At 33.4% G+C, this 15,433-nt stretch overlaps 1 protein-coding gene across 1 annotated transcript; it reads left to right on the top strand.

The window, feature by feature from the left end:
• Positions 1-7,457: 7,457 nt before the first annotated feature.
• IPT1 (isopentenyltransferase 1) lies at positions 7,458-9,040 on the top strand. The gene has a single exon (XM_086577215.1). It carries the CDS (start codon positions 7,746-7,748, stop codon positions 8,772-8,774), a length of 1,029 nt encoding a protein of 342 aa, XP_086433341.1. The 5' UTR covers positions 7,458-7,745; the 3' UTR covers positions 8,775-9,040.
• The last annotated feature ends 6,393 nt before the right edge of the window (positions 9,041-15,433 follow it).

The following is a 15,433-nucleotide window of genomic DNA, read 5'->3' as shown; positions in this document are numbered from 1 at the left end:
TAATTTCCTATTTTTAATTTTCTGGAAATTTGGGGTGTGACATATGGTCAAGCCCTCGATTGATATATCAAATTATGCAGATTTTGGGTTTAATCTCCCTGGTTGATACATAACCAGCATAAAAACCCCCTCTAACCGAACACATGCATAAAACTTCCCTATTATTTAAAACATAACATTAAAGCCAAAGCAGACCAAAATACCCTTGTAAAAACCGGGCTGGCGTCATCAATATTTACTTATAATTTCGACTTAAGGACAAACCGGGCTGACGTCATCCTATGTAAATTTATATTTACATATGAAAATTCATATTTACATAACCTGTGTCACCTGTCAGATGTCAGAAAAAACGTCTATGAAATTTCATATTTGCATATGTAACATATTTGCATATGTAAATTCATATTTTCATAACCCGCGTCACCTGGTTAGAACTCAAATGTCAAAAAAACATCTATAAAAATTCAGTAACTGTAAATATAGTTTTACAAAATGTGTCTATATAACATCAAAATGAGCAATCAATAGAGCAGCGCCACCAAGGCCAGCCGGACGACGAGAAAGAGGAGCTTGAACAGGTTCTACAGTCTACAACATAATCCTGCAGTTTCCTTCGCACCTTGGGCAGCAAGAAAAGAGGTGCGGATTGTGTGTGTGCTGTTTTATTTGCAGGTTACAGAGAATCCTACTTTACACGTCATCAAACCAATGGAATTACACCACCTGCTACCATTTCCAACCATCATATCGATTCATCATCATTCCAGATCAAAACAATAAAGTAATGATAACAAACACCATTGAAATGAAACAAACATTTTTCAATAGAGCAGAAAAGCAGTTCATCATAAGCAAATACTGAAAAGTTAAAACGAAACCTAAACATAACCTACCATACTAACTAACATAGCCAAGACAATACCATGCACCTTGAACGAGGACCTTCAGCAACACCCTTGATAATGAAATTCAGATACTCGGACTCCATTCCAACCTCAAATCCATAGCTTCCTCACTAGTAATCCCAAAGTTATTCTCATCTTGCCATTTCTCAAGCTCATTCTTAAACACAGCCTCATTTCTCATCAGAATACCATTCTCCTTCCCCAACAACATCCTACTCAGCTCATCCACACTCTTCTTCACGTACATAATCTATCCCTCTCCCATTAACTCTCTCAGCCAAATCCTTAACCTCAACAGTTCGACCGATCTTAAGCTCTTGGCCCTTCTCAATTTTCTTGGACACAACACCAATACCTATTCCCACAAATATCACATTCGAATCAGTAAAAACATCTTTCATAACTTGGGGAACTCTATAATAACGGCAATACCCACGGTAACCACCAGTCCACCACTATTATAGCTTAGGTTGGTAGTTAAAAGCGAGACATTGGGAACCCGATCTGAGTGATAAGTAGTCATAAGGGTTGTTTTCGATACCTTTCTTAGTGTGGCTGAGTTCACGAAACACTTGAACACCAACGATAAGTGGTTGGGCTTTCTTCTTTTTGTTACGGTAGGCTTTCTGAACTTGGGTAATCCATTTTTTTGCTGTTGACTCTTCGCTAGTGAAGATTGTTAAGATTTTGTTAATTTAAAACTCAGACCTCGAATCAAGTTAAATGCAATCATCAATCACATCAAAATCATCTAAACTGAAACAAATGAGGTTTCTTGAAATCACCCATTCATCATAAAATTGTCAAATTGAAAGAAGCTCATCATCCCATTCATCAATAAACACAACATAAATGAGTAAAAAAAAAATGTTAAAGAAATGAGACCTTGGAAACAATGTGATCGGTGAGACCAAGATGAGCTTGACAATTAAAAACAATTTATACAGGTCATTGAATCATAAGTTTAGAATATATTATTTATAAAAGATTATCTCAAACAAAGACACGCACCTGAAACACACCTGAAAGGAGGAGTGAAGTCAATTTCAATCGGATCTTTCTCGTATCCATTTGCATGGTACTTGATCTTGTATCCTTTTCCCTTTGTTATCCAGATGAATCGGTGTTCTTCTTGGTCGAAATTACGATGAATATGGAAAAAAGGTAAAACGGGTAATAAAATAAAATAGGAAATAGAAATCGGACTGGAATTTCGCTGTTATTGGAAAGCAGGGGGTTTATGTGATATGGGCCAATAAATAGGGGGGTTATGTGATATGGGCCGATAGGAAGGGGTTTACACTCATCTGGATTAAAACCAAGGGGCTGAGCCCCATTTCTTGTCAAATTATGTTGGTCCCAACAGCCACTCTTGTCCTCGATTCTAGTTGCATACTAGATTTTGGACCCGGGCATACGCTCGGGATCTATTAAATATTTTGTATGCTGAAAAGGCTTTACAAAATGTCTCACACAAATTTTCGAATCAGAATATATTTTTATTAAAAATAAATAGAAATACGTTAATGACCAGCGATTATGGTGCATAAGTACTTGGAAACTAAGGGATCAAATTGAGATAGCCTCTTCACTTTGTGGTCTAGGATATTAATCCGTAATTTTCAAATATAATTATCTTAAACTCTATCTAGCTTGTATAATAATTTTCTTAGATTTATGGTAATTTAGCGGCACAGAATAAGAATATATTTTATTGAAAATAAACCCAAATAATCGTTAGTGAGCAACGATTATAGTGCATAAGTACTTGAAAACTAAGGGATTAAATTGAGATAGCCTCTTCACATTGTGGTTTAGAATATTAATCCGTAATTTTTAAATAAAATTATTTTAAACTCGATCTAGCTTGTATAATAGTTTTATTAGATTTATGGTGATTTAGCGGTAAATCATCACCATTCGGCTTACGTAATGTGTACAAATCACTAAAACAGATGGATTGTTTCCATATCCTCAAAGAATACACTACTCCCACTTAAAAAGATTTTTCACATGAACGTGTCGGGTGTCATTATATTAAATTATTCTAAAAAATATTAGTAACTATGCATAGCTATGAGATATGAAAATTATACTAATTACTCATTTAAATTTCTTGACCACTCTCTATAAAAAGGAAGCACCAAGCCTTGATAAAACTTATCGACTTCTTTTTATTGTTAGGTTTAATAATAGAAGTTTGATTGAAGCTTTGTGAGAATGTCCAATATGACGAAGATAATATTGAAGCTACTTGAATAGCAAGACATTCCCAATTACAATAAAAGAATTATAATAAACACTATTTAAAATGCAAAACTATATTTGTTGAGACATTTATTCTCCCTACATATAATACAAATATGTTTTAGGATTATTAGTTCAATGCATTTGCATCAAGTTTTTTATTTTCCATTAATTATTCTTTGAGGTTAGTTTAATGTAGTACGTTGCATCCAGTTTCCAATTTCTCATTAATTATTCTTTGAGGTTAGTTCAATGCAATTGCATCAAGTTTCCAATTTCCCGTTAATTATTATTTGAGGTTAGTTTAGTGCAATTGCATCTACTTATTTATGATTTCCCGTTAGTTATCTATTAAGGTTAATTAAGATGCGGTTGCATCAAGTTTTCGATGTTTCATTAATTAGTCTTTGAGATTAGTTCATTGGATTAATTACTCTTTGAGGTTAGTTCAATACATCTAGCATCTAGTTTTCGATTTCCGTTAATTGCTTTTCTAGGTTAGTTCGATAGTTTATAATTTGTTTGCATACATGTAAGAGTCTGTTTTTATAAACTCACTTTTCGTTTTGGGTTCCTAATTACTTTCGTAATTGCTAATGTGAGAAGGCTAAAAAGTGGACATTTATGCTTTGAGGTCAGTGCGATGCAGTTACATCCGACTTTCGATTTCTAGTTAACTATTTTTTTAGATTATTTCAATGCATTTGCATCTAATTTCTGATTTCCCATTAGTTAATTTCTTATTTTAGTTTAATGCAGTTGCATCCAGTTTTTGGTTTTCCGTTAATTATTTTTTGAGGTTAGTTCAATGCAGTTGCATCCAATTTTCGATTTTATGTTAATTGTTCTTTGAGGTTAGTTCAATGCATTTGTATCAAGTTTTTGATTTCTCGTTAATTATTTTTTGAAATTAGTTCAATCTGATTACATCAAATTTATAATTTACCGTTAATTATTCATTTAGGTTAGTTCAATTAGTTTCATCCATTTTTCAATGTTTCATTAATTAGTCTTTGAGATTAGTTCATTGCATTTAGATCTAGTTTCGATTTCCTGTTAATAACTCTTTAAGGTTAGTCAAATACATCATCTAGTTTCTAATTATTTGAGATTAGTTCGATACAATTATATTCGGTTTCGATTTCCGCAAACTATTCTTTAAAGTTATTTCAATGCATTTGCATTTAGTTTCGATTTCCCACCAATTATTCTATGAGGTTAGTTCAATGCGGTTGCATTTGCTTTTGATTTTATGTTAATTATTTTTGAATTAAGTTCAATGCATTTGCATCCAATTTTCGGTTTCCCATTAATTATTATTTGAGGTTTTTTTGATGTATTTGCATACCGTTTCCATTTTTAGTTAAATATTTTTCAAAGATTTGCATCCAATTTATAATTTCCGTTAGTTATTCTCATTTATTAGTTTAATGCAATTTGCATAAAAGTTTCGATTTTCCATTAATTACTCATTAAGCTCAGTTATGTATTTGAATCCAGCGATTTTCTTATAATTATCCAATGTGGTGTGTAATACAAACTTCTACTTGATCCATCAGTAGTGTCCTTGCAAACATGACATAAAAAATAAATTATGTTTAATTTACTATGTGGGATCATCGAAAGTTCGATTTCCGTTAATTATTCTTTAAATTATGCATGACTCATTATGTGAAATCTTCAAAGATTATCTACTTAACGGTGTTGTTATATTAATTATTCTGAAAAATATTTGCAAATATATAAAATTATTATATATTGATATTATATTGATCACTCAACCAAATTTTTATAGCATTGAAAATCTCACTCTCCATTAAAAAAAACATAACTCGCCTTTGATAAAACCCTTCAACTTCATTTTGTTGTTTAATAATAGAAGTTTTATTGAAGTTTTATGAGATTGTCTAATAAGAAAAAGTTAATATATATTGAAGCTACTCGAATAGCAAAGAGTTCTCAATCATACGGAAAGACATAATATAAACATCATTTTAAATACAAAACTATACTTATCGAGATATTCCCATAACATATAACCCAACTATATTTTGAGGTTAGTTCAATGCATTTGCATACAATTTCTGATTTTCCATTATTTATATTTTGAGGTTAGTTCAATGCATTTGCATACAGTTTCTGATTTTCCATTATTTATATTTTGAGGTTAGTTCAATGCGGTTGTATCCAATTTTATTTCGTTATTTATTTTTTTGAGATTAGTTCAATACAATTGCATCCCGATTTCTTGTTAATTATTCTTTTCGGTTAGTTCAATACATTTGCTTCCAATTGAATTAATTGTTCTTTGAGGTTAGTTCAATGCATTTGCATCGGTTTAAAGTTAATTATTACGTGAGATTAGTTTAATGCATTTGCATCCAGGTTTCCAATTTTTTTCATTTATTATTTGATAAAGTTGCATTTGCATATAGTTTCGATTTCCATTAATTATTGTTTGAGGTTAGTTCAATGAATTTGCAAGGTTTCGATTTCCGTTAATTATTTCTTGAGGTTTTGCATCTAGTGTATATTTTGAGATTAGTTCAATGCAATTGCATCCGGTTTTCGATTTCTCGTTAATTATTTTTTAAGATTAGTTCCACGCATTTGCATTATGTTTCCAATTTATAATTAATTTTTCTTTGAGGTTAGTTTAATGCGGTTGCATCTAGTTTCCGATTTCACCGTTAATTTAATCTTTGAGGGTTAGTTCAATGCATTTGCATCCAGTTTTCGATTTTCCGACAATTATTTTTTTATGTTAGTTTGATGTATTTGCATCCAAGTTTTGATTTTCCATTAATTATTATTTGAGGTTAGTTTAATGCAATTGTATCCATATTTAGATTTTCTATTAATTACTTTTTAAGATTTGTTTAATGATTGCATTTACATTCAGTTTCCGATTTTTCGTTAAATATTATTTGAGGTTAGTTCGATATATTTGCATCCAGTTTTCGGTTCCCCATTAATTGTTTTTTGACGTTAGTTTTATTCAGTATTATACATATTTTAAAATATTTGTCATTATTGTTTTGCCGTTATTATTATTATTATTTTCATTTTCTATTATATATTTTGTGATGTTATTTTTTGTATAATTGTTTTTAACTATGTTTTGATGCTGTGTTAAGGATATATTTGAAATAAGTCAGTGCTTTATCATAGACACTAAAATTGTATGATTTATAATAGAGAATTAGTTTTTACAAATCACCTATTTTTTAGCAATTTTTTTTATTTGATCAAATATATAAGAATTGGAACAATAAAAGTGTTTGATTCGTAATAGGAAATTATTTTCTACAAATCATTTATTTTTTAGCATTTTTTTTTATTTGATCAAATATATAAAAATTGGAAATACACTCAAACTCTCCAAATATAAGAATTAAAAATACACTCAAACTCTCCAAAGAGGTTGCATATACGTGGAATTATAGGCTATTAAAAAATACTATCTTTCATATTGTTATATATATGTAGAAAATTGCTATAACTCTTGCCACCGTATATAGATAGTAGATGTCTATAGAATTTCCGATATATATCTCTTGCAGAGCCGTAACTTCACCATGATTATACAGTGAGATCATGAGCGAGCTGAGTAGCAATGTACAGTTGTTAGACATTGTCAATCACCTTACACCGGAATAGCGAACAGCTTTAAGCGTGTTAAGGCGATGAAAGTCTTCCACCCGAATAACTTTCCTATGAGATCACTCATGAAATTCCAGTGGTTTTCATTTTGAAAACTTGAAAACCCAATATGATCATATGAAATTATAAAATAAACATTGATGCCTATGAATACCTATCAAATTTTAGAACGGCACATTTTCAAATCAAATAGCATCATCAACGCAATTTCTAAATTGATTTCGACACATTAATTTTTTAACCAAAAAGTACAATTTCCACGTTAAACTTCAACGTTATTTTGAAAAAAAAATTGAATTATCTTTCAGGATAGAAGAAAGAGTGACGTCCCAATTTTTTACAAATATAAAATATATTTTTTTGTTTTATTCTCAAAAAGGAGAGTGGCTAAACTTGTCCCACCATTTTTATAATTCTCACAAAAATAGTTTTAATTTTAACAATTACTACAATAAAAATAGATTCATAGAAATGTGTCACATTAGAAACGGGAAATAGCATTGTGCGTTGATGATGCTCTTAATAGTAAAATCAAATTCTAAATACTTATCCATAAAAAAACCCAGTTACAAAATCACCAGTTCACCACGTTGAAACATATTAATTACCTAATTACTTCTCTATCCTTTATAAAAACAAGGTTTAAGGCAAAGTGCGTTTGCTACCCAGCTCCCATTTGTGTATAATAAGCGTGTGAGAGAGAGAACAAAAAAACACACACACTCTCTGAGAAAAATGGCGTTCCCATTATATTGGTTCTCTCAAAGTCTCTATAATCATTCCTTTCCTTCATGCGTCCTTGTACTTCTTTCAATGCAGTAAACCCCACACACCCCCATCTCTCTCTCCATATATAAACCCCACTTCATCTTCTTCTTCTTCTCTATTCCTCTGCTTAAGTTTTTGGTTTGTTTTCTCATTCATTCTATGAGACTAAATTATTGTCGTTACACTACACACACTTTGTCCCCATCAATCAAAAGTCCCATCATCAAAACTTGTTCATTTTCACTAAAGTGGGGCCAACAAAAAATGGAGAATCAATCGGTTAAGATTCATCCACAAAAAGACAAGATCATTATAATCATGGGTGCAACTGGTACAGGAAAGTCACGTCTTTCAATCGATTTAGCCACTCGGTTTTTCCCATCAGAAATCATCAACTCTGATAAAATCCAACTGTATCGTGGTCTAGATATCACAACAAATAAAATCCCATTCCAAGATAGACTCGGTGTACCACATCATTTACTCGGTGAGTTTGACTCAGAACTCGGTGAGTTGACTCCGTTGGAATATCGGTCCATTGCTTCTTCAACTATAGACGAAATATTGTCACGAAATAAAACACCCGTTATTGCTGGTGGGTCCAACTCATTGATTCACGCACTCGTTTCGGACCGGTATGATCCTGACTCGGATGTTTTCGACGAAGATGATATTGAGCCCTTGTTATTATCGGCTAATAAGTTGCGTTACGATTGTTGTTTTCTTTGGGTTGATGTTGCATTGCCAGTTTTATATGAGTACTTGTTGAGACGTGTTGATGACATGTTTGATGCTGGAATGTTAGATGAGTTAAGTGAATGGTTTGAGTCAGAAACTGAGTTGGGATCGCTTGGGGAGAGAGTTGGAATAAAGAAAGCAATAGGGTTACCTGAGTTTGAAGAATATTTTCGTGGTGTAGGGGGGAATGATTCCAATGATACGATGGACACACAAATCAAGATGGATCTGGCAATAGAAGCTATCAAATTTAACACGTGTCAGTTAGCTAAAAGACAGATTGGAAAGATTCAAAGGTTGAGATCAGCTGGTTGGGATTTACGGCGGTTAAATGCTACGGAAGCATTTCGGGCGGTATTATTGTCAGATTCCGGTATGTCGTCAGAAGCATGGGAAAAAAAAGTCGTGGAACCAAGCGTGAAGATTGTGAAGAGGTTTTTGGAAGAGTAGTTGTTGCACTACATTTTTTCCAAACTTTTCATCAGCTCTCTTTCTCTCTCTTGTTTTATATGCTCGGGGAGTTAGATTCAGCGGTCGAGTTCATTTGGACGCTGAATCGGTTTGAAAGTCAAGTGAGTTGACCTAAGGTGACCAAATTTTGAATTTTTTTGGAAACCTAATGTGGTTAGTTACTTATTTTAGGGATTATGTGGGAGGGAGGTAGAGAGAGAGAAAAAAGAGGTAAAGAGTTTTCAAATTTAATTATTTCATGGCTCTTTCTTTTTGTTTTTAATTATCTTTGGGACTTCATTTGCAAGCATGAGAACAAAATGCTCAGAAATCAGCTAAAAAGCCTAAAATTGGCCTTTTTGGTTGTGGTCCCCCAATCATCACATACTCACATCTACTCGAATAGGCTATAGTGGATTATTAGTTAATGTTTCAATCCCAAACTTAACAAGATAATAGACCCCACTGCTAAATGTGCAATTCTTTCTTGGACTTGGTAGTCTTGTAGCTGTTATAGTAACTAAGAGTGATCATAGATTCAATCCCAAACTAAACAAGAGAATAGACCCTACTGCTAAATGTGCAATTCTTTCTTGGACTTGGTAGTCTTGTAGCTGTTATAGTAACTAAGAGTGATCATAGACTTACAGTATGTAAGTTAATTTTAGCAAAAATATGGAAACAGAAACAAATTTTACTTGCGGCTGTAATTTGAATACAAGTTCAGGTGCCAACTAGTAAAATTAGTAAAACATTTGGGTGATAATACGAGAGGTCAGGAGCTCGAATCCCGCCAACATCAAAGAGTTACTGATTTCATTTAAAACAGATTTGCTGATCAAGAAAAAAAATTTGAATACAATTCATTCAATAGTGCCATACTGTAATAGGGCTAAGAAAAAGGGCAAGAAGCAACTCTTTGACAAACTAAATGTAGACTGCGCTGCCATACTCTAACATCAAGCCTATGGTCTTTTTAGCTGTGTAGTGTGCACCAAGCTAAAAAAAAAAGGTCTTTTGACCTGTGCCAGTGTAAGCAGCCTAGCATTGGTGCAACTCCTATTGCTGTTGCTGAGGGAATAGTAGAATAAAAATGAATGAAAGCATGTCACAGTACAGTCAATGTTTGGAGGGAGTCCAGGGAAAGTTGGTGACTAAGGTCTGAGAAGTGAAAACAGGTGGTCCTAGACAAAGATGTTTCTTTATAAGAGTATTCCTCGTATTCGTAGAAATATTAAGTACCTGAATTGGTTTTGAAACTGACTCATAGTCAATATCACAATTTATGATGAAAGTGCTTGAGTGAGACTGCATAATAGCCAATGTCGGTAGAATTTCATTGAGATTCATTGAGAACTGTACAGTTCAGTACTTGTTTACACTTTACACAAGTTTGGATCAATAATAATCAAGCTAGGTAGAATTTCATTGAGAATTGTACAGTTTAGTACTTTGTTCGGGTCAATAATAATCAAGCTAAGAAGAACAGACTTACAGGTGTTAATGCACTAGCTACGCCGGTACCTATAGTCTGTGTTTCTCAGCACCCTGACCCACAAACTTGGCTGAATGTACACGTACTCATTTGAGAGTGCTCTAACATCTCCATACAAGGACATAGGGTAGCTCTAATTCTCTAAATATATTCAACAAGGGTCGCGGTATTTACACCCTAGGCACCTTTTTAACAAAGCGGTACATGAATAATAGTTATTCTCTAATGTCTTTTTACACTCCACATGCTCGATAATTCTACATTAGTAAGTTGCCGCGAGATCTCACATTCCACGACATCAAATTGTCGTGAGATCTCATAATCTATGGTATCAGGTTGCTGCGAGATTCCACATTCCACGACAGTGAGTTGCTGTGGAGGATTTTTTTGTTATTTTTTTTATTTCAAATTTTGAACACACATGACATACATATATCTCATCTATTTCTTTAAGATTCTCCGTATGCTCCAAGAACAACACCAAACCTATGAAAAAAATATGTATAATCGAGGCATAATTTTGCTATCCCACGGCAAATTTTGTTATATACTCTAAAAAAAACTTGTGATCAAGTTGATGGAGAAGAGTTTTGATAATAAATACAAGTAAAAACTCTATTTTGGTGAACACAACCATCTTGCGGGAACTGACTTTTTTTGCGGTGGCTATAAAAAAAATTTAAAACAAAAAAGGACTCACGACAACAACCTTCCATGGATTTGTTATATCGCGACAACTCTTTGTTGTGGGCATTACCTTTTCGCAGCAACTTCTTGCCGTGAGTGATTTTTTATATGATTAATGGAGGGGTGCCAACACCTTGGAATTGGTCAAAGATGTGCTAATCCCATAAAATGGGGTGTAAATACCGCGACCCTTCAACAACACGGTTTGACATTACAATAATATAGTGGAGAACGGGTTCTGGTTTGGAAGGATTTAGTTGTTTCATAAATTACACAATTTTGAACAAATAAATGAGCAACTAGAAACTTAAAAGATGTAGTGAGTATAATGTGCCTTTTATACTCCTGCCCATTATATGAACTCCACCATAAAAAGTGGATTTATAAGATGAGAGGGTTGATTTTTTGTGAAGGTAGTCTTTTCATAATGGAGAATCTCCCTACAAAAATTAGTCTAAATGAAAATGTTTAACCTTGTCAAAAGTTGTTTTAAAATTTGAAAAATTTAGACCGTTGGATAATTTTATAACATTGTAACTAAATTTTGATACGTCTAAACATCTTCAAATGTGCTGATTTTTTCTAAAGATGATATATATTGTGGGGAGAACATCTTCACCAAAAATCAGCTTCTAATTCATTGTTTTTCATGGTAGAGTTTTTGTTAGAGTTTGAGTAAGTAGAGTTCATATAACGGGCATGTTTTTTTGTATTAATCCCCCATTGTATGGTTGCGCTTGTGAAAACCCCTCCAAAGTAACAATCATCACAATAAACCCCCACTTCCAACTCGAATCGCTAACCAACCCCCCAAACTTTGATTATACACATTTTTCCAGTTCAGATGAACTAACAAGATAAGATGAATAATGGAGGAAGAATGAAATATGAATTAAGTTGTATTGGAATTACCTTATCAAAACCACCACCATGAGAGAATTTCAGAACACAAGAGTGAGAAGAGTGATTTTGGTTATGAAGAAAATCGTTGGTAATAAAGGAATATGAACAAAATCTTTACGACTACCTAATTTGGGGGTAAATTTGGTATTTCAAAAAAGCAAATAGGTTGTTAGGCAGTTTTGAGATGGAATGGGGGGTCTTTTGTGACGATTGTTAATTTGGGGGGTTTTTCACAAACACGACCATACAATTCACAAACTTGTTTGGAATTAGGAATGTGATGCTTCGTTTTGTACCATAGGTCCATATACTAGAAAAACTGAAATGGATGCACATTAATTGCTAGTTTGGATAGTGTACACACAAAAATGTGTACCTAGGTCTAAGCAATTGATTTTAGAGTTGTCAGTCGCCACTAACTTTAGTAAGAAAAAGTTGAGTAAAACTAATGTGAATGACTAGTCCCTCGAACTAGATGATTATTGGGTTTGGGAGTCAAGATACAACGTGAGAAGGTGTTAGGCACCCACACTCGCATGGTAAAAACCAGCCTTACCTCTATTGAGGTGTAAATTTTTGAGATAAGCAAATGAAGAAAACTTGAAATTTAACTACCAAGTTGGATGGTTTTCGCTAAATTATTTAAAGACTAATAACTATATGCTATGATAAAACTAAAAAATAATCCTAACATGCAATACTAATTAAAATAAAAGAGAAAAGAAAGATGTCATCTTGTTTGGAATGTTGCCTCATACTTGACTGTTGATTGTTAATTGATGATTGATGATTGATTGATGATCTTGATTGATTGTTGATGAATGATATGATTGATGAATAATGATGATGAGCTTGATATTGATCGAATTGACAACCTTGATTTTTGGATTGAAATAGGTGATTTGGAAGAAGAAACAACTATTGGTGAAATGGAGTTTCTACTAAGGATTGAACTAGGAGAAAAGATGGTTAAAATGAAGAACTAGAAAGAAAAATGAAGAACACTCAACAAAAGAAGACTACTAGGCATGAATAACTAGCTGAAGATGATTAGCTATGAATAACTAGCTGACGATTATTAGCTCATTAGGAAGGTCCATGAACTCTCAAAAATATCTTTAGGTTGAAATCTCACTCCAAAAATGTATTGCACTGAACAATGAGCACACCGGGCTGAAACGAAATAGGGCAAGATTAGGATTTCTGAAATCCAAAAGGAACCTAGGCAAGCTTGTACTCATTTCAAAGGAATTTTCGTGAGGAATTCAAATATGAAATAATCTCATCCAAAGAAATTGTGGAAAATTTGAAATTTGGGCTCCAAAGGGTTACAAGGGCATTTTGGTTATTTTCAGCTCAAAATTTAGAAAGCAATGAAACTTCAGCCATAGATAGAATATGATGATGAGAGTCTAAAGACGCTAATAGAAGATGAAAAAGAAGAAGTTTGATGTAAAAATGAAGACTCGAGAATGCAAATCACCTTATATGATCAAATTTAATTCAATACAAAATTGTGAATGAATTATGCTTGGGGTGCAAAAATGGGGTGTCTACAGTTGCCCCTATTTGGCAGAGGTTGCTTGCAACTGAACGACAAAGCCATGGAGGCACACTATTTTTGCCAAACTCTAGCCAAAAGATCTCATGCAATTTTGAAAAATTCATTTGAAAAATATTTTTAGAATAGGGTATTTCCCTGGAGATTTGAAATCCTCAATTTTTTGAAAAGTTGTTTGTGGGTGCTTAAAAATGATTGAATGTTGGTGGATGCATCAAACAAACTTATACCATGCAACATGATGACTGGATTATCTGTGGAAGCATCAGACGGACTTACACCACAAGACAAAATATCAATGCTAGCTAGCGAAAGAATCAGACAGACTTACACCGCGTAATATGATATTGGTTGATTGAAAATTATTTTTTGGAAATGATGAGCAACTTTTTTGAAATCAAGGGACAATTTTTTTTGAAATCTGATATTTTCAAGTTAATAATTTTGGAAAACTGGTGAAATCAAATGGATAGATAAATTCATTCATGATTTTGACTTAGATTAAAGATTTTCATATAATGGTGATAACCAAACAATGGTAAAAGACTCACTGGGGAGAGCAAGAAGATCCATTAGGGATAGGAGATTCTAACGATAAGGGGGGAGGACACAAAAGAACACTGTTGGGGAAGATAAGTGACGTGCTGGAGATGAAAGATGGATGTTGGGGATGGTAATGTTCAAGTTCAATAAATCAATCAATTACGTTCAATATACTTGGATTGGAAAAGACTGCCACTGTGAGTTCAGACTGATCCATCCGTGAGGTTGTCAATAAAATTGACATTGTTCTTGTGAACAATTTTAATGTCGCACGATTTGGTCACCAAAATGATATAATTGATCAAAAGGTCGTCAATAGTGCGGTAAAAAAAACAAAAACTTGATGAATATTTTCTCATACTGGAGGGCAAAAACCCAATTTTTTTTTTAATTTTTAGAAAGTTTTTTTTGGGTCAACTGGTGAGAACCGAGTTGAATTGGTCCGAGCCGGGTCAACTGGGGTAAACCGGGTTGAATAGGACCGAACCTGGTGACAAACAGGCAAGGGGTACCCTGACCTTCCTTCTTAGTATTTGCACCGTATCATTTTGTAAAAACAGATTTTCAAAGGAATCTTTGACAATTCAAAGTGTTTTGTCTTTTAGCAAATCAACCGCTTCTAACTATATAAAGGTTCCTATTTGACGTACAAGCTTTTCCAAACGTATCATATTAGGTCTAAAGTCAGAGAGACTCTATATAAACACAGTCAAGGAGAAAGAATCATACCTTAGCCGACGTCCACCAAGAGGCAACCATGAAACGGTCATGCAAAATCATGAGGGGTAAATCCTAAAAATGAGATTCGACCATGCAACACAATGTTGCTTTCATTAAGTCCTTTAAATTGGAGTGCTACATTCATGAGATTGAAATCCGTTCTGTCTTGGGAGACAATTGTTCGTCAACCTTGAGCACCGAGAGGGAGCAAATTTGCCTTAACAAGAACATAGTGATTATCACTAGGATCGAATTTAATCATTGGTAAATTAAGTTAGTTTGTTGAACTAAATTAAGATTTGTTCATGACATATTTGTTGTATCAATTTGATTTTCTTGTTTACTTAACAATTAATAAATATAATTTTATAATAAGTTTCCTACATAAATTACATCTGCCATTCGATTATTGCTAGTTTTCATCTTGATAAATTAGGTGAGATAATGAGGGAAAATTCTTCTCACTCCCCCCCCATTTCGTTCAGATTACGAGAGCGTCAGAGAAAACGAGTGGGCGGAGATTTCATTTTTTTTAGCCCACTGGAGCACTAATTTAATACAATAATGTCCATTTAGTTTTAATCATAAACATTTTAAAAACGGGGCTATACTTATAAAACCAACTCTGTGTAGTAGATTCTGGGCTCACTAAAACCATTTATGGGCTTGGGCTTTTCTGAGCTAGAAGGTCTCTCTGTCTACGTGGCACTCTCTTTAGAGAAGAACCTCAATTCGAGCGGTAAATTCTTC

The sequence above is a fragment of the Coptis chinensis genome, chromosome 8, assembly GCF_015680905.1.
Source record: "Coptis chinensis isolate HL-2020 chromosome 8, ASM1568090v1, whole genome shotgun sequence".
NCBI classification, from domain to species: domain Eukaryota; kingdom Viridiplantae; phylum Streptophyta; class Magnoliopsida; order Ranunculales; family Ranunculaceae; genus Coptis; species Coptis chinensis.
The sequence above is the reverse complement of the archived record's forward strand: the minus strand, read 5'-3'. Positions and strand labels throughout refer to the sequence as shown.

Coding starts and splice junctions, on each gene's coding strand:
- IPT1 (XM_086577215.1), top strand. CDS start 7,746: ATGAGACTAAATTATTGTCGTTACACTACACACACTTTGTCCCCATCA.